Genomic DNA, 26,620 nt, shown 5'->3' with positions numbered 1-26,620 from the left:
GAAGCATGCGTTTTAGGTTTTAAATCATTTTATCAAAATGCACTTGCTTATCTCCAAAGCCACTTTGATATTGATGAATCAAATCCATTAAAAAAACACTGGAACCGTTATCACTCACAAGTAAGTTTATGTTTACAGATCTATGTGATGCTGCTTCATTTGAAGACTACAGAATTTTGAAGAAAATGTTGACTCACATCGATCAAAATCAAAGGGTAGATTAAAATGGGTACAAATATTTAAGACAGAAGACCATACGTTAAATATGTTATTTGGTATTGTATCACACGTTTTGAGCATACCGCTCTCAAATCCATATGTGGGACTGGTTTTTTTCTTTAATGACCATGAAATGAACAAATATCCGTACTCGCTGTTTTGTGGACTTAATAAAAGCAGAGTTACAAATTTCGCTGATTATGACATAACATGTTCGTAGTTTATTAGAATCTTCAAAAATGACGCCACATTGTTGAAAGAGACTCCTAGTAACAAAAAGCATTCATGGAAAAATAATAAGTAAATATATTTATGTAATAATAGCAATAATAAAATAACATATAAGTATAAACGCATTTTTATTGATTTTCCAGCACTCGATGGTCCATATTTTGCTGAACTCCTAATTTCGCTGAGGAAATAAACTGAAACGGTGACGGAAGAGCGGTGCAATTGGTTACTGCATAAAAATGCAGTATTAGCGTTCAATGGGGAGGCGACTACTTTTAACTGCGCCATACTGTTATTTTTGAGATACTAAATATTCTTAACACTTCACTTCAAGGTAATCAGGCAACTGTATTATCTTGGAATGAAAATGTGAAGGCGTTCATACAGAAATTAGAGCTGTGGCAAAACCGAATGGAGAGTGGAATACTAGATATGTTCCCTACTATAGTGTCACTATTAGAGGATACAAATAATCTGATACTTCCAATGGCTATTAAAGTTTGCTTTCATCATCATCTTGCAACATTAAAAGTTCACTTCGAGAAATATTTCTGCAACGATTTTGATAAATTTAATAGGATTAAAAGTCCATTCATAAATGCTCCTGGACCATCATTTTTAAATACAGAAGAGCAAGAACAAGTTATTGAACTCACTTGTAATACTTCACTGAATAGTAAAGTTAATGAAGTGTCTTCGTTGGATTTTTGGATACATATTAGCAAGGACTTCCCAACGCTAACCCAAAACGGAATGAAGATCCTGATTTATTTGGAACAACATACTTGCACGAGACTGGATTTTCAGCTTTATCAGCTATAAAGTCTAACTACCGTTCAAAGCTACATGTAAACAAAGAACTTCGAGTGACTCTTTCTGCTATTCCTCCACGTCTTGAGAAATTTTGTTCACAAAACCAGGCTCATCCATCACACTAAACTTTTTAATATAAATTTTTATTGCTCTTGTAATTATTGTTTGCTGAATTGTAAATAATGTTCATTTCATAGTTTTTGAGTAAATGAAAATCTGATAAAGATAAAAAATTTGGTCTGCATTTTCGTTATAACAAGTCATGTTATTTTTGGTTTCTGCTGTATAAAATCCTTTTAAACTGAATTTGTTAAACATAATAAGGAAAAATATAAAACACGACTATTTTTAATTTGAACAGTTCTCGGGTATCCGACCGGGTAGCGTCGTAATTTCTGCACAATATTTTGGCAGACGTACACGCTGCCATTTTCAGGTGGTTCTTGACGAATGCTGTGCATTCTTCAGATCGCATGACTATTTTTGTTAACAACAAGCTGGTTGGGGGGCTGATACTATTTCTCCTAGTCACGGGGGGCCCCGAGGAAAAGTTTGAGAACCACTGAGTTAGAACAACAACTTTGCACCAGACTTCAGTGTCCAACATCACTACCTTCTCCGGTTTCTGGCCCTGAAGAACAATGGGCTGCCATTCCTCCACAGACATTCAGACACTCAGCAGAATTCAAGCAGTCATAAGAGCAAAGGGTGGACACAGCCCATATTACTGTCCAATACAGGTGCTGTGATACTTTGGATCACAATGTGCATATAATAAGATTGGTGTTCATCAGGTAAGGTATGAAACAGCATTGTGGATATAACTGAAGGTTTTATTCGAAAGTAATCACTAGAAGCTTGAGCACAACTATCCCACTGTTTTACGAGCTGAAGCATTCCCTGACCCAGAATTCCTGTATTTGTGTCAGGAGCCAGTGCTCCATTGCGTTTTTCAATTCATCGTCTGAGCTGAAATGCACTTTTTTAGCGAGCCAAACACATGGATGTCACAGGATAACATGTTCAGGCTGTAGAGCAGATGCCCTAGCTGCTCCCACTTGAACTTGGCCATTGTACTTCATGTGACCATGGAAAAATGTGGATGAATGTTATCAGGGAACAGAATCACTCCCTCCATTAGCAGCCCAGGCTGTTTGCTCTTGATGGAATTGTCAAGGCTACTGAGTGTCTCACAATACATGTCACTGTTAATGGTTTTCCCATGCTTAAGGAATTCAATGAGTATCAGACATCAGACAATGAAAATGAACACGAACATCACTTTACCTGCTGAGGACACTGGTTTGAATTTTTTAGGAGGAGGTGACAACACAAGCTTCGACTGCATGCTGGCCTCCCTTCTCTCTGGTTGGAACTGATAGCGCCAGCTCTCATTACTGGCGATCGTCTGCTCCAGGAAAGAGGGGTCTTCATGATAAATAAATGTCACATGACTAGGGCCTCCCATTAAGTAAACCGTTCCCTGGGTGCAAGTCTTTTGATTTGATGCCACCTTGGTGACTTGCGCGTTGATGGGGATGAAATGATGATGATTAGGACAACACAACACCCAGTCCCTGAGCAGAGAAAATCTCCGACCCAGTTGGTAATCGAACCCGGGTCCTTAGGATTGATGTTCTGTTACGCTGACCACTCAGCTACTGGGGGCAGATGTCTTCATGATACCAGAACAGGTGTTGCAGTGCTACCCCCATATGCAGTTCCTTTTGCAGTTCACCGAGTTTCTTTGGAACCCACTGGGCACCTACCTACCAGTAACCCAATCTGTCATGCACCATCGTCTACAGCCTACACTGTTCCAAGACTGGCCACCACCACCAAAGCCAACATTCGCATTGTGACAGGCAGACCACTTCTCACTAGGTCGCTCACCTTATCAATGAGTTCAGCCGTGAGTACTGTATTTGTCTGGTCTGGTCTCAGGTCATCACTTGTACACTCCGGGCCTTCACAAAAATGGACACTCCACTTTCTTACTGATCTGTTGGACACACTGTCTCTCTGGTACACAGTCACCATCCAATGATGAATATCACTTTGGTTTGACATCTTCCACAATCAAGAATTCGATAACACCTTGCTGCTCTTCAATCATCAAATTTTGGCATGTGAACACACTGATGTCCTCACATACACTTCTGCAACAAATAGACTGAAAGCAGAGCTACTTGACTTTCTCCTGCTTTATGTACCTGTACATTTGCACAACCATGCTAGATACTATATTTGCACCCCTAGATGTCTCATTATGTTATCCCAAAGCAGCATATGTCATTTCAACCTTTCTGGTTTAGTTGTATCTTTTCATTTGAACACTCCTTAGATAACTTAGGAGGCAGCACTTCTCTCTCCCCCCCCCCCCCCCAGCTTTTATCCAAAGTAGCCATTTTCTGTTTAATTTACTCAATTAAGTTTTACTATCATAAGTTTGAACAGCTATAACAGCATTTGATAGTGTGCTGCTAATATAAATCCAGATCAACTTCCTACGATTACCTTGTCTTTCGTTAATGTATTCCATGACTCTCCTTGGCGGAACCAACAGGATACAGTTAATCAAGGAATGAATGGACTAATATCTAAGTCTGAAAACATATGGGGTTTGAAACGGAAAGATCACAAAGACTCAGTTGTAGGAGAAGCACCTGGAAGGATTTGGTTCATTGGAAGAACACCTAGAAATTGAAATCAGAGTACAAAAGAAACTATTTACAAAACACTCATGCATCTCATCTTAGAATGTTGATGATGTGTGTCAGACCCAGACCAGGTAGTTCTAAAGGGATTTTGGATATAGGCAGAACAGTCCCAGATTCACTTGGCTCACGGGATTGCATAAAAGAATATTCTGAAAAACGTGCCTTGAAATATGCTTGAAGACAGATGCCAGTTATCCCAAGAAAGCCTATTGGGGATATCAACCTCAACAACCAGTATGGGAATCGATTTGATGAAGCAGATAGCCAGGTCTTTGACAAACATTGAAGACTCAGTGCATAGTAGATGATGCTATTGTATGGACATGTTAGAGGTAGCTCATGCCAGTAAAGTTTTGTATCACATAATGTACCATGTACTACTGGTGGTATTCTACCAATACTTCCTACATTGGCAACCCCAAAATGATATGAACAAGCAACATTCTGATCTAGTCAGACATGCTACCATTGTGCCATGAGGTCCGGCGACTCTCATGACTAATGTGGACAATTCTGCTATTGGAGCAGTACTGCAATGAGTACTATATGGGAAAACCTCTCGCCCTGCCAGAAGACTTTGCACAATCTTCAACTGATCGCATTCAGGTGGCCCTCCCATCACTGGTTTGTCAGGTACACCTGCGTATTCACACAGTTTGCATCCCAATGTCAACGTCTTTCTCCCAAGGATCTGGAGCACTGCAATTACATCATGTTGTGGAATGGCTCCATACAGGCCACCTTGCAGCCTCCGCACTCAGGCCTGCACAAAGTCATCAGCTGAGGGCCACAGAGCTTCGATATCCTACCACATGGTACACCGAAAACCACTCCCATCACCTGCCTGAAACAAGCATGGATACTACATGATTGTATCATGATGGCTTGAGCCCTCTCCTCTCCATTCCATTACGGATTCCTCCTTTTGCACAAACTGCACCTGCCATGCCCTAGGAATTGTGATATGGTTGCCTTCATCATCCTCCTGCAAACTTGGCTCAGTACCAACTATGTGGCATTTGAGTGACACCCACATTTGATCGAGAAGTGGTCTGGTCGCATCCCGCGTTCCCTCCAATCACAACGAGGCCGGTCACGTGCACCTGCGTGTTTTAACACACACTGCCATCATCTACATCTCACCGAGAAATGGTCAGGCAACATCACAGATTTGCACAAGCCATGAACAGTGCAATATCTCTTTATATTCTACTAATTATCCCTGCACAATTCTATGAGTGAATTACGTTTCCTACTTGACCATCTACATACTCGCAGAATCGATGCGCAAAGTAGTACAGTACTATTACTATTCCATGAGCACATAATTACTCTTTGTAATAATCTCTCTGGTGTGTTGAGGGGACTTCTAGGATCTTCTCCATGCTGAATAGCCGCACAGAATATTTGTAATTTTGCTATCGAGATTACTGGAAGAAAGAGATTGAAAATATATTGTATGCTACTCAAGAAAATATGTACTGAGCATTTACATCAAAGGTGTGTAAGGAATTTCGTTATATATGTATTCTCTAATTGGAAATTTGCATGGAGGTGTCATTTTGTTGGTAATCAAAAGGAAATTCCGATGAATTGGAAACAAACCTGCAATTATTAGATCCAAGAGCTCTATTATTTCATCAGATAATTAAACTCTATGAAAGCAAACTTTCCGCTTGATCTGAGGTTTCCCGACTGACTATGCAACGCAAGAAAACCAAGACATTTTATTTACACAGGATTGCAGATCGCTTCGAATCATCGAGACTGCGGACAAGGAGAGTCATCGTCCGATTCTGATTAAACAAGTAAAGCTTAATTATATAACTTTCTTGAGCGACTGTGATATGGCTGCTTATGAATGAGATCATTAATAAAATACTAATAACTAACTTCCCTCCTCACCAGCAACCAGTATAAACACAATATTAATTAAAATTATAACAGCTGGTCATGTGCACCTGTGCACATTGACACGGCCTCTTATGACCCTCCACAGTACTCCATACTCCTACCTGGGGCTATGTGGGTATATCAACCTCAACCATTATGGAAACTTCTCTGATGAGGCAGACAGGGAGGTCTTTGATAAACATTGAGGAGGCAGTGCATAATACAGGATCCTATTGAACAGGTGCGTTAGAGGTAGCTCATGCCAATATAGTGTTATGCCACATAACCTAGCATGTATTATTGGTGACATCCAACCGATCTGCAGTTTGATATTTCCTACACCTATTAACAAAGATTCAAGAACCAGTATGAACTGAAGAATATAGGAACATATTACAGCCCCCAACATTCAGTTTCTTAAGAATGTCAAGTACATGATTAAACTAATTACAGTGTGCACAGGGGCATGTAAGCCGTAGTTCTTTCCAGGCTCCATACACAGATGGAACCAGAAGAAAATAGAAACCCTTGTATCTGCTACAATGGACAGTATCCTCTGCCATGCACTGCACTGTGATTTGCAGAGTAGATGTAGAAACTGTAGATATAGATAAAATATATACAGCACCACAACAATATCTATACATTTCATGTGAGAGTTGAAATGTTACTTATAATTCTGCAGAGTTCAGTAATCCATATCGTTAAAGGCAACAGCACTTCTTTTTGTCCAGTTGTGCCACAAATTAATTTTTCCCTAATTTAATTCAGTATCTCATCATTAGTTATTCAGCCTAATCTATCCACCTAATCTTCAGCATTTTCCTGTAGTACCACATTTCAAAAACTTCTATTTTCTTCTTTTATGGCTTTTTACCATCCATCTTTCACTTCTAAACAAACACCTTCAGAAAATAATCCCTTAACACTTAATTTATATTTGATCTATAGTGCTACATTAACAAAGTTCCCTTTTTTAAAGAAAATGCGTTTCTAGCTACAGTAGCAGAGATCAGTATAAAGGCATGGATATTTGTAGGAAAATTAACATTTTCAGCTGGGACAGTTGTGCAAGAGTACAAGACGCACAACAGTAACAAAAGCAGTCACATGTTATTGCATTTGACGTCAGTAGTACAGTGTACAACAAGACATCAACGATATAGGTGGTAGAGGGCGAAATCGGTATAAATGCAGTCAGTTCTGCGTGATGTTACTGTGTGTGTATGTGCCTTTACTGCAGTTAGGAAATGGACACCATTAGTGACATTTAATGAAAAAGCAAAAATTGGTGTGTACAAGGAAATGGGACACACTAATCACTGAATCGATGAGAAGTTGAAGCTTTCAATAACAGTGATTGATAATTTTGTCAGATTGGGTGCACGATATGGACAGAATGGAAACATGGGCAAAGCAGAAAATTATCTGAGGCTTCAAAATGGTTACTTTTGCACAAATCAACGTTACTCTTCCCAACTTGTTGCTGATTTACAGTTGCCAGTAACGTATACGACAAATTTTATCACATGAAAAACATCTTGTGTTCAAGAAGCAACAGCAAAAATCTGCCCTATCAACAAACATAAACAGATAGAAGTTTGCTGAAAAACATATGTCATAGATGGCAGAATGGGATAAAATGATCTTCAGTGATAAGAAGAAGTTAAATTCAGAAGGGTTGCATCAATTTCAATATTATTGTCAATCTGAGAACACACCAGCAGATAAGAATGAACATAAATTTTGTGATGATAGTGTTATGAATTTGGCAGACTTCTGTACTAAGGGGTAATCCTGCATTGCTTTGCTCAACACTAGAATGAACTATAACATGTACACTGAGATGCTAGAGATAGAACTGATCAGAATGTGTGAGGACCTAGGGGACAAAAGTCTAATGTTTCAACAAGATAATACATATATATATGTTTCTGCTGCAACCAAAAACTGGGTTGAAGACAAAGGTTTGTAGCCAGGACATTAACCCCATGGAAAACATTTGGGTAATACTTGCAAGGCATGTTCACTGCAATGGAAGGCAATTTGAGACTATGTATGAGCTGAAAAGTGCAGTACGACAAGAGTGGGTGACAATTTGACTGCAAAAACTACCAACCCAAGAATATCAACACAGAAGAGAATTCTTGAGGTAATTAGAAAGATTGGCGGTTGGACGAAGTATTAACAATGCAATAATGCAACAGGACAGTGAGTGCCTTTGTATCAGTTTCGATCCAGAAAATGCAAATGCCTTATTTTGTTACTCAAACTATGAAAGAATCTACATAATTCCGTCATGACTGTTATGCCTTATATGTATCTATTACTTTCATAATAAATTCGATACACCTAAGCTTCAGTCATTGCACTATTACTTTCACAGGAACCCTGCCTTTGTTCTGATTTACACAATTCTATTGCAGTCTATATCCTCTCTACTTTGGGCATCATCATATTTTCCCCCTACCCAAACAGCAAAACTCATCGGCTGCTTTTAGTGTCTTATTTCAAAAACTAATTTCTTCAGCATTGCCTAATTTAATTTGATTACATTCCATTACCCTTGTTTTACTTTCATCTTATAACCTCTATTCAAGGTACTATCCATTTCATTCAACTGCTCATCCAAGTCTTTTGCCATCTTCGACAGAATAAAAATGTCATCAACAAATTTCAAAACTTTTACATCTTCTCCCTGACCTTTAATTCTGTTTCCAGTTTTCCTCTTGGTTTCCTTCTCAGCTTGCTCATTGTATCAATAGAATAACATCAGAAAGAGGTTTCAGCCCTTTTCAGCTACTGGTTCTCCTTCATGCCGTTTGGCTCTCATAACTGTAGTCTGGTCTCTGTACAATTGTGAAAGATCTTTCAGTCCCTGTGTGTTATCCTGCTCTCTTCAGAATCAACTTTGATTCCATAAGGAACTGCTGGGCATAGCAACTGTGGTTTAGTATAAGGAAGGATAGGCACATAGCAATCAGTCGTAATCCCAATGATTTCTTATTATTCTTGCGTATCCAGACTTCAGTTGTAAATAGCCATTTTCAGTGCATTTGAATGAGTTATAATCCAACCAATTTGCAGGAGTGAATGTCACCATATGACAACCTATAGACCAGCAAAGTCATATGGTGACATGTACTGCTGTGAATTTGTGCATCATAACTCACTCAAATGCACTGAAGGTGGCTATTTATTGCTGAAATCTAGATATGAAATAATAATAATAATAATAATAATAATAATAATAAACAATAGGATTGCAATTAGTTGCTATGTTCCTGTCCTTCCTAATCTCTTCAGAATGTCAGAGGGTGCATTCTACTCAAAATTGTCAAAAGCTTCTCTAAATCTACAAATGTTATGAATATGGATTTGCCTTTCTTCAGTCTACAAAAAATTGTATGATTACTATTGCCACACATGTTGCTATCTTTCTCCAGAACACAAACTTATCTTCCCCAAAGTCATCTGCTACCAGTCTTCTGTAAATAATTTGTGTTAGTATGTAAACTGATAGCCTCAATTGACTAAAAAGTAGCATTACTAACATAGTTGTTTAGCAAGTTCTAATAAAGTGCTCATCATTATATACCAATGCTACCATAAAGTAGTGAGTAATTTGCTGATAACTAATGTTCTTTATACCATAAATCACAGAAAAAAATAGAGAAAACTGTGTGTTAAATGTGATAATGCACATATAATATGTATGAGAATGTTACATCATATAAATAAAATATGAAAATTTAGTCCTACATATACAGTGTGAGTGCCTTAATCATCAATATAGTGGTGTGTGATGCAAATGATGGCCCACAGGCTCTATCAGAAATGAATAGATTTATTCTTGCAAAATTCGGCTGGGAGACTACTAGCAGCAACAAACCATCCAGATTTTCTCTGTTGGATTCAAGTTAAGAAGTGGAGATAGATGCTCAATCCATGCAATTACATATGTTACTGTTTAAGATACAAGGGCTGTTTAAAAAGTATACAACTTTTATTTATGAACTAAAACTTTATTGAGATATGACTGTCTGACACTATAAAGGGTTAGTTTTCATTGTTTGATAGGGTTGGTTAACTGTGAATATAATTTTTTTGATTTGGTTGTCTTGTTAATGTATACCTTCACTCATTACACAACCTTGACATTTCTCCTTGTTGGTATTATCTATGGAACATGATGAACAAATGAATTCCTCATCAAGCTGCAAGTGTGATTGAGTGACAGTTTCTTTATGTTGGCAATATTGATTTTCATCATACTGAACTGTTAGACAGTATCAGTGTTTATTAAAACCATCTCAGATCTGTAAACAAGCAGAAAAAGAAATCGCCTTAGAAAAATTCTGTACAAAGTAATATACAGTTTAAAAAATGTTACTCCATGAGTAAAATGAACATACATCACAATCGAATTTACAGCATTTTATGTATAGCACCTTCCTGGTGTTAAAGTAACCCACCATGCAAACTGTAAATGTAGATTGAACAGTACCTAACCATCATCCAGAAACATGCATTCATTTTAAGAAGCAACCTGACTAAGGCACTGATGTCAAAAGCATCATGAAGAGTGAGTCAGGTCATAATCCTGCAGAAATAAACAACTAATTTAACAAGGAAAAATACTGTACATGAATCCAAATAATCTTGGAATAGGATAAGGAGACACAATTACAAGACTGGGAACCCATCCTATATGATAAAATGAGAACATGCCAAGTGGCAGGATGTTTATAGTGCTGATAACATAGGTGACAAATATAATGCTTTCCTTAACACAGTTCGCATGCTCTTTGAGATTTGATTTCCTTTAGAACACTCTAAGCAGGGTACTAGTAGTAAAAGGCAGCCTGGATAGCTGACTAGTGGGATAAGAATATTATCTAGAACAAAGTGGGAAATATATTAAAATGTTGGAAATGATCACAATCAAGCTACAGTAGGCCATTACAAACAGTACTGTTAAGTGCTTAAAAATATTATTAGGAAGGTAAAGAGCATATGAAACGCAAAAAAAACCTAATTCACAGGATAAAATTAAAACCATATGGTCAGTTGTGAAGGAAGTATCTGGTCAGCAGCATTAGGTCGACGATATAAAGTCAGTTCGTAGTAAAAATATTTCTGTTATGGTAAGTCAGATATATGGACAGTATTTAACAATCATTTTGTGAGCACTGTTAAAATGCGCGTCATTTATGACAGCGGCTGAGTTTAGGTTCGTTCTGCGCATCTGACGTCACAAAACACTGTCAGCCAATGAACAGAGAACGACGTTGCCAGAGCTTGACTGCAGTGCAGAGCACGGACAAGTGTCTTCAGTTTTAGAAACGTTCAGTCATAAATAAAGTAATAGAACAAAAGCAATGTCTTGATAGCAGACTTTCTTTTATAGAAAGTGTGAAAAAAGCATTCTTTAGACCAATTGCTTCATATTCTATTAATTAATTAAACCAAACAAGCAATAAGCCTCCTAATTCAGGCGATAGCAAGGAAAGGTGTTTGTATCATTCTCACTAACCGCTTTTTCGCAATAAAGAACAGCGGTAATTGTTTATTTCCTATTGTACTTCGACGAAACGTGGGTAATTCATTATCATACCAACAGTGTTTGTCAGTATTTTGCGTGATATTTAAAGTCCTCCAGGAGGTATATTGAATGACGAGCTGTTTTAGTGTAATTGTTAAAGTGTACGGCTGCTAAGTGAAAGGATCTGAGTTCAACCCTAGATCGGTACTTAATATTTTCTTTATTTAAAAACAGTATTGAAGTGTCTTACTTCATAAATTTCATGTGTTTGAATGTAATTTTTTGAAATTTCTAGTGACAACTAAAATCGACCATACGGAAAGTATACGCTATGGACTTTTACCCCTGCAAACTCTTCAAAATTTCGTGCAATGGTTTACTACATCTAATGCTGCACAATAACTGCGTTGAACATCGAAACAGAATTAAGTCATTTATGGGGGGATGGTATCAGTCAAGATTATGTGTAAAAGTCAAATTTTTGGGCCAAATAGTTTTTGTGAAATCGAATGATAAAGTGTGTCAAAGCAGTGGAAACACCATGTGTCTGCACAGGCGAGCAGTGCAATGATGACAAAATCGCGCACATCACGGAATGCGGGAAGCACGTCTCTGTAGCAGCGAAAGGGTTAATGTGGCCGTGGTGGCTTTACTTCATAACCTGCACTCCCCCTCCCCCCCCCCCCCCCCCCCACCCAAACGTAAGTTTGCGATCTATATTGTGGCGCTGCTTCTCTTGGCGCATACAACTGGCAACACAGCAATCTCCCGCATCTGGGCGGGCATGCGCGAACCGCCAAGATAAAAGAATTGAACAATAGTGAATTAAATAAAAACTCAGTTTCTAGAGGGGATCATATAATTCTTTTGAAAGATGCTTTTCCAAGACTGATGTCTGAAATACTCTTGTGTGACACTGACAAGGGTGAGATTGAGACAATAATTAAGTCACTTAAGACTAAGGATTCTCAAGGACATGATGGAGTGAAGTACTGTGCTGGTCAGCGACTCAGTGAGGAGTGAAGCACATTGAGGTAGGCCCTCAACATCTGCAAATGAGGTTGTTATTGATCATGTAAGGACCCTGGTGATGCAAATCACTGCCAGAGGACTTTCAGATAAGGTTAAAATTAGTATCGGATCCATTCACTGCATTTTAATGGAATATTTGGACCTCAGGAGTGCCTCAGCAAAATGGCGCCAAAGTTGGTAAAAACTGAGCAGAAGCAACTTCATTTGAAGATTGCACAGGACATGCTGGATACTGTGAACAGTTATCTCAACATTCTTAACACAGTGATCACTGGGTACAACCCAGAAAGAAAGTTGCATTCACTGCGGTGGAATCATTTGTCATCTCCGAGACCCAAAAAATGAGGCAGATCTGCAGCAACATGAAAATCATGCTGACTGTCTTTTTTTGACTCCAGTGGCATGGTCCATAACAAATATGTCCCAGAAGGTACTAATGTCAATGAGGATTACTACCAAGTGGTTCTAATCATCTTCATGAAACTGTGAGATGCAGGTGGCCTGATTTGGACTTGTCGGCTCCGGGCAGTTCACCACGATAACTTGGAGACAGGATTGAGGTTTTCTGGGCCACTGCTGTGGTTAAGAGAACTCAATCAATTCAAAGAGCAATTTATTTCTAAGAACTGTCTACCACCAGGTGGTATCTTGGAATAAACTCTTGGAAGTTGTAACCCATAACATCTATTTCTCATCAGGAATAAAAGGTGACTCTCACTGCCGATAAACATTAATAACATTTGGCCTAATTTCTAAATAAGGAAATAAAAAGGGAAATGTTGATTCACCTGATGACAGCTAATAGAATAAACACATCAAATGATTGGAGTTGCACCACGCCTAAGTTTTGTTATTATTATTATTATTATTATTATTATCAATATGAGAACTTGTGTATGAGTACCCGAAACATCTCCATGATACTTCCACGTTGTTCAAACCTACTGGTAACAAATTTAGTGGCCCACTTCTGAATTTCATCTACGTTTTCCTTTGATCGTAGCTGGTGGGCATCCCAAACACTAGATTAGTACTGAAAAATGGTTTGCAGTTGAGTCCTATATGCTGTCTCCTTTACAGATAAGCCACACTTTTCTAAAATTCTCCCAATAAACCAAAGTCGACCATCCACCTTCCCAACTACAATCCTTAAATTCTCATTCCATTTTGCCTAGGTATCTAATCAGTGTTACTGTGACAAGCAGCAAATGTTGTATTTGAACATCATTGTGTTATTTTTCCTATTCATCTGCATTAACTTACATTTTTCCACAATTAGAGCTAGCTGCCATTCACCATGTCAACTGGAAATTTTATATAAGCCACCTTATATCCTCCTACAATCACTCAACAACACCTTCTCGTACACCACAGCATCATGAGGAAATAGCCACAGATTGCTTCTCACCCTGTCTACTGATCATTTAGGTATCTAGATGATAATAGTAGTCCTGTCACACTTCCCTGGGGCATGCCAGGTGATACCTTTGTCTTTGATGAACACTAGCCACTGAGGATTACATACTGGATCATATTACTTAAGAAGCCCACTTTTAATCTTGCTGTAGTAAGTTTTTTTTTAGTTGCTGAAATTACTACAGCTAAACAATACAGTGCCATCAAAGAAACAGTATTCATTCAAATACATGCATGTAATATGTTTCTTTATTGTTTTCTCCCTTTACCTGAAAAGTTCATTCAGGGCTGAAGAGAACACTTCTGATGGAACTGAACCTTCCTGCTGGATTCCTCTTTTGATACTGAATGTCTCACTATCCAGATGAAGTCTAATGATGCTTACAGATGGGTATTCCTTAGTTATTAACCCATTTTGAGCCAAGGCCTTTCTCTTCAAGGGTATTTGGTATAGATTTTGTTGACCCCATGTTAAAATTATTTAAAAATCTATGAATCTCAGAGAAAGCGGAAATTTATGCTCAGTGTTCAGTTCTATAATTCTGTTAATGACTTGAACCTTCTGTGGTATACAGTCAGTATAAGAAACTTCTAAAGGAAGAGAGACTAGAGCATAAAGTCTGTAAATAGACAGTGAGATCGTGAATGAAACATGTTTAGTTGTCAAGAGGGCAATGCAGAAGCCTTCAATGCCTGCCAGAGCAGAATATTGTTGAAAAATGTTTCACAAAACTCAAATAAATTCTGGTTATATGTAAAGGCTGTTAGTAGCACCAAAGTCAGAATCTAGTCACACAGGGGCAAGACGGGAACTAAAATTGAGAGTAACAATATAAAAGTAGAAATGCTTAACTCTGTTTTCAAATGTTTCTTCACAAATGAAAACATGGGAGTATTGTCCCAATTTTATTTCTGAACCAATGAAAAGATTAACAAAAAAGATATTAGTGTCAGTGGCAATGAGAAACAGCAAAAACAGTTGAAACTGAACAGAGCTCCAGGTGTTTATGGAATCCCTTTTAGATTCTACTAGTGGCAGAGTTAGCCCTTCTCATAATTATAATCTTTCATAGAGCCCTGAAGCAAAGAAGTGTGCCCAGTATGTGGTAGGAAACAAAAATCACATGAATGCACACGAAGGGTGGCACAAGTGATCTACAAAACTAACATTCAGTACTGTTGACACCCAGTTACTGTAGAATTTTAGAACATATTCTGCATGGAAATGTAATGAGGTATCTCCAAGAGTATGCTATCCAGCATGTATTCAAAAGAAAACTGACCATATGAAATTCACCTGGCACTTTTCTCACAAGGAATACTGAAAGCCACAGATCAAGGCAGCTAGGTCAGTGTAGTATGTCTTGGTTTCCAAAAAGCATTTGATTCAATACCACACACATTTAGTGTAAAAAGTATGACCATATGGGTTTCAAACAAAATTTATAACTGGATTGAGGATTTTTTGGCTGGAAAAATGTAACAAGTTATCTGAAATGGAGTGTCATCGGCAGATGTAGAAGTAACTTTGGGTATGTCCCAGTGAGCCGTGTTAGGACCCTTGCTGTTAACCAATTCAATTCAAGCTGTTGAATGCTCATTCTCCATCTGTAAGGGGTATATAAAAATGTACGTATGGATATCCTGTGAAATGTGTAATTATATTTTCGTTTATGATAATAGTAGCTGTTACCCGCAGCTGCACTTGCGTATCAGTAGTTTTGTTATGATGAGTGTACATGCAATAACATCAGCTGCCCTCATCGCACACACCCTCACACTTCCACCCCAACTGTCTTGATGCACGATGCAGTCTAGAGGCAGTTTTGCTCCTGGGCAGTGATTTGGGTAGGAACATACATCTATTCATCATGCTATTGCAGTAGGTATACCTTATACACTTCATACATTATACAACAAAATTACCCGCCAAGTTAGCCGAGGGCACTAATGTGCTGCTTCCTGGACTTGGGTAGGTGTGCCAGCTCTGGATCGAATCCGCCAGCTGATTAACGATGAAGGCCGGTGTGCCAGCCAGCCTGGATGTGATTTTTAGACGGTTTTCCACATCCCACTAGGTGAATACCAGGATGATCCCCAAGTCCCGCCTCAGTTCCATGTCTTCCAGACGTTTGAAAGCGTTCGCACTCACTCATGGCTTACACTAGATTAGATGCAAACAGCTGGGGTACACTAATTATGACACAGATGACCCCACATTGCAGTGGGACAAAGGCCCAAAGCACATGATGATGATGTTATACAACAAAATTAGTAATTTTTTTAACATAGGTTATATTTACTGACCCAAAAAAAGGATGTTCATTCTCTACTTCACACTCTTAGTGGGCCTTTCTTTTTACTTTCGAAAGTAACCTATTGTCTTTCTCAGGATTCAAGCTATATCCTTACGAAATTTCATTGAAATCTGTTCAGTGGTTTAGCTGTAAACACGTAACAGGCACAGCTACATTTGCATTACAATATTAGTATGGATAAGGAACAAAATTAGTTGGAATGTCATTCTATTGTAACATTTAGTATTTTTGTTTAACTGTATGCAAAAAAATGCATTATCTGGTTGAGAAAAATTAGGGTACCGGTAACAAAAGTGTAATAGCAAATCTGGGAAATAAATAAGCTTAAGGGGGTCAAATGATGAAAGTGTTTTTGAATGAGACAAAACTTTAACTATCAATAATTAATTACGTAGAGAGTTTTCAAAATAAATAAATAAACTAGTTACAGAAAAGCAGAAAATTAGGTCTATCCACTGATTTAGGTCTACTGTGAATAAACTGTTATTAGCTCTCATAATTCTGATGATTACCTGCTAATCAAAAAATTGCAATTGTTGATTTATCCTAAAGGAAAATGTTCTATGGAAATCCAACAATTCCAGTGGAATCAACAGATAGTAAACTACAGTATACTGCAAATTAATCAGAATATGCAAAGTAATGCATGAACACTAATCTGGCAATTTTGTGTAAGCAGGGTATATGCATTGTGTGTATATGTGGAGTCAGTTGACAGACAAGAAATAAAATGTTATTTAAGGAGCAGAAGTGTGGCACATGGAATAAATCCACATTTTAGAATGACTATATTATCAAAGAAATCAAACAATGGAAAATCCAGAATGGAATGTAACAATATCATGAGAAGGAAAGTTGCTACTCACCATATAGTGAGATGCTGAGTCGCAGATAGGCACAACAAACAGACTCTCACAATTAAAGCTTTTGGCCATTCAGGCCTTCGTCGACACACACACACACACACACACACACACACACACACACACGACTGCAGTCTCAGTCTCAGACAGTGTGGTTTCAGTTGCCTGAGACTGCAGTCGTGTGTGTGTGTGTGTGTGTGTGTGAAATCTTATGGGACTTAACTGCTAAGGTCATCAGTCCCTAAGCTTACACACTACTTAACCTAAATTATCCTAAGGACAAACACACACACCCATGCCCGAGGGAGGACTCGAACCTCTGCCGGGACCAGCCGCACAGTCCATGACTGCAGCGCATTAGATCGCTCGGCTAATCCTGCGCAGCTCTGTGTGTGTGTGTGTGTGTGTGTGTGTGTGTGAGTAGTAGTAGAAGAAGTAGTGTCAGAAAAGGCCTTAATGGCCGGAAGTTTTAATTGTGAGAATCTTTTTGTTGTGCCTATCTGCGACTCAGCATCTCTGCTATACGGTGAGTGTTCTTTCCTTCTCATAATATAATATCAATGAGTCACAAATAAAACTGGTCAACTCACATGAGGATCTAGCTGTAGCATTTTGTAGGGATATGAAATGAAATGATCACACATGATTAGATGTATGTAAAGCACATGGCAGACTTTGATTTATTGGTAGAATACTATGAAAACGCAATTAGTCTACAAAGGAGACTGCTTAAAATCACTTGTGAGGTCTGTCCTAGGTTACTGATCAAATGTGTGAGGCAGGTTTCAAACAGGTCTTATGTAGGCATACAGAGAAGGGCAGCATGAATGATTATAGGTTTGTTTGACCAATAGAAGAAATGCTGATGAGACCGAACTGGCAGACATTTAAAAATAGAGAAAAATTACCCTGTGATATTGACATACAAAGTTTCAAGACCCAGCTTTAAATGGTGACTTAAGGAATATATTACAACTCCCTACATATCACTCCCATAGGGTCCACAGGGCAAGATTAAATTAATTACAGCACACACAGGGACATTTTTCACTGAGCCACTGACTCATTCTTCCTGCGCTCCATATGTGAATGGAGTGGGGAAAAATCCCTAATAATTGGTACAACTGGACCTACACTCTGCCATGCACTTCGCAGATTTTTTCAGAGTGTATATATATGTACATACAAAATGGTTCACCGTGCTATATCCACTACCAAAAACAGCTTGGTCCTCTGCCTGTTTAAAATCTAGTGTTGCTTTTCCCATGTGGGTCATGATAATTTTATTGAATATCTATTACTTCATGGAGGGGAGGCTGGTACGTCTAAAAAAGAGCAATAAGAATCATTTGTGGTGTACCCCCACGAACCTCATGTCGAAATCTTTTTAAACGACTTGAAATACTGACAGCAACATCTCAGTACATATATTCACTGATGTGCTTCGTAATAAATAACCCCACTCTGTATGAAACGAATTGCCTACATCATGAACATAACACCAGAAGAAAAGAGGATTTCCACTGTGAGTTAAAGAACTTGACACTTATTCAGAAAGGGGTAAAGTACGCTGGAACGAAAATTTTCAATTCCCTACCCAACAGCATCAAAAGTATAAGGAGTAGTACATCAGTATTTAAACGTAGCTTGAAAAATTATTTACTTGAGACCTCACTTTATTCACTAGAGGAATTCTTTCAGAGAAATAAGTAAAACCCAGATTGGAAAGATGATTTTAAATTTTTTGACACTGTTTACTGTTAAACTAATGTAATAATGCCCTAATGTAAAAATTCCTGTTTTTCTCATTTCCATTTTTGGGTCACTTTTAAACCCAAAGTGGGAAGTTTTGATTACTGTTCAAGGTTAAAATAGATGAAATAATGCCCTATATATGAAACTGCTATCTTCACATTTTTGTTGACTAGTTTTTAAGCTAATAAGTATGACTTTTGTGCACTGTTATTAATACTATAACAATGTCTTTATTCTATGTATTTTATTATGTACATTGACATGTTCCACATCTGAGTGACTTGCTCACATGTACAGATCTATGGAACAAGTACATAAATAAATAAAAAAATAAATATAGTTTTTTTGTGTCTTGTCTGCCTCCTATATATTACAACACTGTTTTAGTTTTGGAGAACCACATCCCTCTGTGGTCATTATATAAACAATTTTGAAATTTCTCTTCATATTGCTTTGCCTGCAGTTTTAAACATTCCTACTGAAACACCATCATATCTTTATTTTCTTCATAGCTAAAATAACTTTGTACACTTCATCTAGCTGAATACTTAAATGTAATTACCTTCATTATTAACTACCTATGTTTGTGATTTATTCCTTGAACTATAAACATTTACATAAGTACTGCATAGTACTAAAACTTTCTTTCTATGTTATTAGTTACTGTGTCATCTTCCAGCTTAGTTTCTGTTTTTCTACATACTTTTAATTGTTTCCAGTTGTTACTCTTACAGTATTTCCACTGTATGTTCTCACATTCTCCCTGTGACATTTCTGAATAGATCTGTTTATTTTGTCACATTGTATCATATTCCTATTGTTGTTTTCCATGAAATCTCACCTTCCTACTTAATAGCTCTCTTCTTCCAGGAGAGATTTTCTTCTCTTCTGTTATTTTCAAACACCCAAAGATGAAAAATAGATGCATATATACCACGTAAATCAAAACTCATCTGACAAACTTTCTATGGTTGTTTGGGGATACCTTCTGAGTATTTTGGTATAAGGAACCAATGGTCCCTGGCGGCTTGCTAAAGAATAATAATGTAATAATGATTTACTCCGTCTGTATCCCCAATTACTTTTGTTTCTGAGAAAATACCTTCACAGCAGTGAAAAAGACTAAAGCATGTAATATTTAACTGCCAAAACTTACAACCCAAAAAACAGTATTTGGTTTCTCGTAGGTGACTATGTACAGCTGATGTGGCTGGTGTCATGTGGGGACACCTCAACTCTCCGTCATTGTGCTGCTCCTCCATGGGCTTCTGTGATCTCATACACAAGGTACGTATAAGCCAACACTACTCGAGTAAACCTATTCAGAATACAGCTGTGTATCACTGCTAATGCACGACTAACACTGCTGGAAAACACAACCTCAGAGAGAATCGAACAGTACTGAATGCAGAGTTGAGAGCAAGGAGTTAAAGAGAGCATTACTGTTGTCTACAGCCAGTACTGTGAGTGAATGGAAACAAGACATGTACCATTGACATTTGCAGTGTTGTACCCTTCTTTCAGTGCAATACAGATACGAAGCTAAATGGACCAAGAAACTAAATGAAACACAATTTCTCTGTAACAAGCCACTGGAAACCATGTGTCCCTTGCACCAAAATACTCCGAAGGTATTCCTGAACAATCCCTGAAAATTTAACTATATAGACTTCCATGGCTGGTGTCACGATGATTAAAATTTTTCTGGGTGTTGTGCCACATCATTGTATAAAATACTTAAATTACAAACTGTAAAACTAACATTTTGACCATATTACAATGGTCTTTTTCAAGATGACACTGATTTTGGAGGAGGCAAGACTGCAGATGATCAGTGTCAATACGTCATATTTGTGAAACTTTATTGGCTCTAGAATATAACAGAACACTCATGACAAAAGGGGGAGGGAAGGACCATCAAGCTCATCAGTGATTGGCAACATTCTGCAAATCAGCACTTGGTTTCTGGCGGGAATGTTAGTTTCCTAGTGTGCGCGGAAATGCACTGGCCCTCCCTCTATAGCTCTTTGTTTAGGCTGACACATCTGTGCACGGTGAGGCTTCTGCCCTGTGACCATGCATGGCCTGCTGGGCTGGGATAGCCAGCGGGCAGGATGCTGGAAGTTTGTAGTCATCCTCTCTATTATGTTGTCAGGCTGCTTAATAATTTCAATTACCCCTTATATTTTGCAGTGGCATGTTCACAACTCTTCCACAAGCTTCCTGGAATAAGATAGCCCGTCCTCTAAAATGATGATGGCGTTCCGCTGTCACTGATTCATTATGCTGCGCTAATCACACATAGCGTTCACGTTCTGCTACTTATGTGCTGACTGGTTTATCTGTCTTCCCTATTTAGGCAGTCCACACTCACAACATATTGTGCTGCAGTATTTAGTTTGTTCACTACAGCCTTGGTAGAACCTATCATGTTGTGGATCTTGTGACTTCTGTGGAAAATCTGTTTGAAGCCTCATCAGTGGAGGACTTTACTTTGCCATTCATTGACACCCTTCACACATGGCATGTGCACTAGTGGAAGCTTCTCTTCCTTGAATTCTTTTCTTGATTTTATTCAGGTTGGCCTTTGTCACCTTTCTTATAATGTTGTTATCATAACCACTGGCACAAAGGACGTGGTGTCCATGTCTACCAAATACAAGACACTAATAATATCAAAGGAGAACTAAGGAAGTTACATCACACATTTTGTGTCAACAGTTAAGATGTCACTATAAGAAAGGTGACCAAGGCCAACCAGAATAAAAGAAGAGAAGAAGGCAAGGAATAGATGGTTTCACTAGTGCACTAACCACATGTGTAGGCACCAGTTAATGGCTAGGTGACACTCCTTGCTGGCAAGGTTTCAAACTGATGTTCCACAGCAGCCACAGGATCTGCAGCATGGTAGGTTTCACCAAGAATGCAGTCAACAAACTAAATACTGTAGCAGTATATGAACTAGACTGTGAGTGTGGAGGTGCCAGTTAGCAAACTAGCCTATTATATTCTATGGCTAATAAAGTTCCACATGTACGACATATTAACACGAATTGTCTGCAATAAATAGAGGCATCTTTCCTCCAGCAAAACCAGTCTTGTCCTGAGGAAGACCGCTGTGATACAGTCGAAATGTCGGTTTTACAGTTTATAATTAAATTATATTATACAATGATGCGGTACAACATGCAGAAGAATTTTAATCCTCATTCTGAAAGTTTTTCAGTGGAGTTCTGGTTCGTTCTGCATATTTATATGAAACATAAAATCCAAGAATTATGTTAGAACCAATCGTTATCACAATCACAATAGTAATATGTGAAATTAAATACAGAAATACAAAAGTCCTAACCCAAACCTATTACTGTTTTAATCACTCAGTTATGGTTCTAACTAATGTACACAACTAGTTGTTAAGTATATCTATATGTCAGCCTAGTTGATACTAAACTACTATATTACTGACAGTCAAGGCTATCATTTTCCTTTTCAATCAATGGTATTGCTTTCATTTCCCTCTATACTATTGTATACTTGTTCAAACATGTATTAGTGCACAACAGATCTAGTTTGATTAGACACTAACAAGTTAACTTATGTTTTATTCAGGTTGTCTCTGCTGACAGTAACCTGTAATTCATGTGTCATTTCCTTCTGAATCCATTAATAAGCTTTACACAAAACTTTTCTTCTAAACTTCAGTGGCTCACATTTTTATCCTCTTTATCAGGAAAGTCCCAGGACAGTTTTTTTTAAATTTCTGAGTTTGCAATACTAAAAAGGAACAAATGTTGTTTTATGCTACCTAACATGTGTGCATCCTTGAAATGGCCTTGGCCATGTTTCCTCACAAACTCACTAGGTGGAGGGCTGTGCTTAGCAACACACTGCCTGGGTTCTTGGCACATTAGTTATGGTGACACAATGAATGCTGATTGTGAGCAAACAGTGAACATACACTTAGGGGAACATGGACAATGTTAACCAAGCACATGCAGGCAAGGCATTTTCAAGAAGTTGTGGTTTCAAGCGACACAAAACATTTCGTAACAGCAGAGATTCAGTGCAAGACAACCCCAGAGCTGATTGCCCATCTACAGCACATACTGATACAAACATGGGGCATGTAAGACAGTTATTGCAAGAAGACTGTCATGTAACTGTGCATGCGATATTAGAACAACTTAATTTGATTGTGATGTATGTCAAAAGATTTTACGCAGAGATTGAAGGAAACAGAAACTTAATGCAAAATTTGTCCCCCACACACAAACAAATGAACAGAAGGAGCAAAGATGAAGAACTTCTGCTGAACTTATGGATAGAGTGACATGTGATACCGCAGTTCTGGGGGATGAAAGTTGGTGCTACGAGCATGACCATGAAACAAAGCATCAAAGTGATTAATCATGGAGTTCTGGGTCACCTGCCTCAAAAAAAGTCAAACAAAAACCTTTGAGAACAAAACAATGTTATATATACTAAGATGGTATCTGTTCTTTTGGACATGTCCGAAAGAACAGATGTCATCGGTGACCATGCAGCTCGTTTGAATGAAATTACAATGAAATGAACACCCTTAGCTGCTTACAGGCGTTGACATACGTCAACGGGGACAGATGAAAATGTGTGCCCTGACCAGGACTCGAACCCGGAATCTCCTGATTACATAGCAGATGCTCTATCCATCTGAGCCACCGAGGGCACAGAGGATAGCGCGACTGCAGGGATTTATCTCTGGCATGCCTCCCGCGAAACCCACATTCTCTTTTGGACATGTCCGAAAGAACAGATACCATCTTAGTATATATATAGTTAAGGCTCACCGGCCACTTGACCATCTTTTTCTTCTGTGCGAATGCACAAACAGTGCCCGAACTCTTACGGGAATCGGCAACGTGCCGCGAGTAATGAGTATAATGGGCAGGGGCACTATGAATGTAGTGCGGGACAATGGGTTTTGTGGGAGGCATGCCAGAGATAAATTCCTGCAGTCGCGCTATCCTCTGTGTCCTCAGTGGCTCAGATGCATAGAATGTCTGCCATGTAAGCAGGAGATCCCGGGTTCGAGTCCCGGTCGGGGCACACATTTTCATCTGTCCCCGTTGATCTATGTCAATGCCTGTAAACAGCTAAGGGTGTTCATTTCATTGTAAAAACAATGTTGATGACATTCTTTGAAAGTAAAGGATTAGTTCACCATGAGTATATTCCTCCAGGTCAAAGAGTGAATCAAACTCTTTATACTGAAGTCTTGAAATGTTTGCAACAAGCAATTCGACATCACTGCCCTGATTTGTGGCATTCTCAGCACTGGCTCTTACTGCATGATAACACAAGACCCCATACTGCTTTATCTGTTACTGAGTAACTGGCCACACAGTCTGTTATTGCCACCAAACAACTGCCTTATTCGCCCGAACTATCGCCTTGTGATTTTTTCTTGTTTCCGTGACTGAAAAAGCGGCTGAAAGAAAAGTTTCATCAAGATATCCCAGACATTCAACAGTTTGTGACAAATGAGCTTACAAGCATTCCACTTGAAAATTTCCTTGCTTGCTTCTGAGACATCCAGAAACATTGACAATTGTGTATAGATAGGCAAGGAGACTAATTCGATAGGAGCTAGGATCATTACTTGGTAAGAACTTTCATACTTTCGTGCAAGTGGGATATTGAAGCAAAATGTGGTTGCAATTCCTGCACACACCTGTGTTTAATATGTAAATGCTGGAAGTTTCACTGTTGTATGTCTGTTAGTTATTATTTAGTGCTGTATCGAGGAGAACATTGTATCACATAGTTTGCAAATTTTGATATGGGAGAGTTAGAGGAGCAACGCGTCTGTACCAAATTTTGAGTGAAACTCAAGAAAAACCTTTACAGAGACACACCAAATTATGCAGGAAGGCTCCTGTGACGAGAGCTTAAGCCACACTCAGTGTTACGAATGGTTCACACAGTTTAAAAATGGCCACACAGATGTTAAAGATGTCCCTCATTCAGGATGCCCTTCGACGTCTACTGATGACGCTCATGTCAGGAACGTCAACAAAATCGTGCATGCCAATCGAAGACTGACTGTCCAAGAGATTGTAGCAGAATGTAACATTTCAGTTGGATCATGTCATGAAATCCTGACACAGCACCTTGGAATGCAAAGTGTTGCCGCCAAGTTTGTCACATGGTTCATGAGTCAAGACCAGAAAGACCTTCGCCTCACAATCTGTGAAGAGCTTTCGGACTGCGCAAATATGTACAAGGCATTCTGTAGGAGAATCATACCTGGAGATGAGATGCGGGTGTACAGTTATGATGTTGAGACCAGGGTTCAGTCTTCAAAATGGGTTGGGAACGGTTCTCAAAGACCAAAAAAGCTTGTCAGATCGGGTCAAATGTCAAAGCCATCCTGAGGGTTTTCTTTGACTTTGAAGGATTAGTTCATCATGAATTCATGCCACAGAGACAAACTGTTAATCGATCATACAGTCAGGATGTGTTGTGATGCCTGTGAGAAAATGTAAGAAGGAAATGGTCTGAAATGTGGCAAGACAATTCGTGGCTCTTCCATCATGATAATGCTCTCACACACTTATTGCTGTTGGTGCATCACTATTGCACAAAAAACGAAATCACTGTGCTGCCCATCCTCTGTGCCCTAGGGGACTTTTTTTATTTCCAAAGTCGAAAGCCCCAGTTAAACGACAAAGATTTGCAAGGATAGATGAGATAAAAGAAAATTTGCAGAAGGTGCTTTGCACAATTCAGCAAGAGGCGTACCAAGAGGAGGCATACCGAGACTGCTTTCGGAGGTGGAAATGGCATTGGGAGTGGTGCATCAATTGTGGAGGAGAGTATTTCAAAGGAGACCATGTGCAATAAGTAAAAAGTAAGTGTAGAAAAACTTTGTGGACAAAGTTCTGGAATTTCTTGAATAAACCTTATATAATGTGGACATGAAGATGGTGTAAGAGTTGCACTGACTCTAGTTGTTTGAAACAAATTTCTTTGATTATATGGCTACGTTGGCCTGTTTCCTTTATTTGTATCATCAGATGCAGTACCATGTCCACGAGAATAATGGACTTCCACAAATATGTATAGGCTGTTAGTGATACCAAAGTTAGTGAACAGACACTGAAATTGAGCGTATCATAGTGAAAACAGAAATACTGAACACCATTTTAAAATATTTCTTTACAAAGAAAATACAAGATCAGAGTTTCAATTGAATTATCACACCAAAGCAAAGATGAGTAATATGTATTAGTGACACTGGTGTTGAGAAATAGCTGAAATTGCTAAAATTATACAAAGATCCAGGGCCCAATTGTATCCCTATGAGATTCTATATCTAATGTGTGGCTGAGTTAGTCCCTCTTTTAACCATAATCTACCACAGCTTCCTCATACAAAAATCTGTGACCAATAGTTGGTGAAAGCACAGGTCACAATCTACAATTAGGGTACATGAAGTGATCTACAGCACTATCCTTCAATATCCTTTACATCCATTTGTTGTAGGATCTTAGAACATATTCTGAGCTCAGACATAATTAGGTATCTCAAACAGAAGAACCTCAATCCAAATCAGTATAGGTTCTGAAAACATCAGTCAATCAAGAACTAACTCACACCTTTCTCGCAATACATACTAAAAGCTGTAGGTTGAGGCAGTCATGTGGACGCAGTGTTTCTTGATTTCTGAATGGTATTTGGCTCATTACCACATCTACAAATATGACCATATGGAGTATCAAGTGAAATTTGTGACTGAATTGAGGACTTCTTGGCAGACAGCATGCAACATGTTAT

At 38.5% G+C, this 26,620-nt stretch overlaps 1 protein-coding gene across 1 annotated transcript in view; it reads right to left on the bottom strand.

Moving 5' to 3' along the window:
* Positions 1–9,923: 9,923 nt before the first annotated feature.
* The window catches only part of LOC126109676 (oocyte zinc finger protein XlCOF6-like), a 134,837-nt gene continuing 118,140 nt past the window's right edge, over positions 9,924–26,620 (bottom strand). Inside the window, exon 11 of the mRNA XM_049914726.1 lies at positions 9,924–10,195. Within this exon, the coding sequence (XP_049770683.1) occupies positions 10,159–10,195 (37 nt within the window). The 3' untranslated portion in view covers positions 9,924–10,158. The remainder of the gene's footprint in view (positions 10,196–26,620) is intronic.

This window comes from Schistocerca cancellata, chromosome 12 (genome assembly GCF_023864275.1).
Source record: "Schistocerca cancellata isolate TAMUIC-IGC-003103 chromosome 12, iqSchCanc2.1, whole genome shotgun sequence".
NCBI lineage: Eukaryota > Metazoa > Arthropoda > Insecta > Orthoptera > Acrididae > Schistocerca > Schistocerca cancellata.
This window is presented reverse-complemented; position numbering and strand designations above follow the sequence as displayed.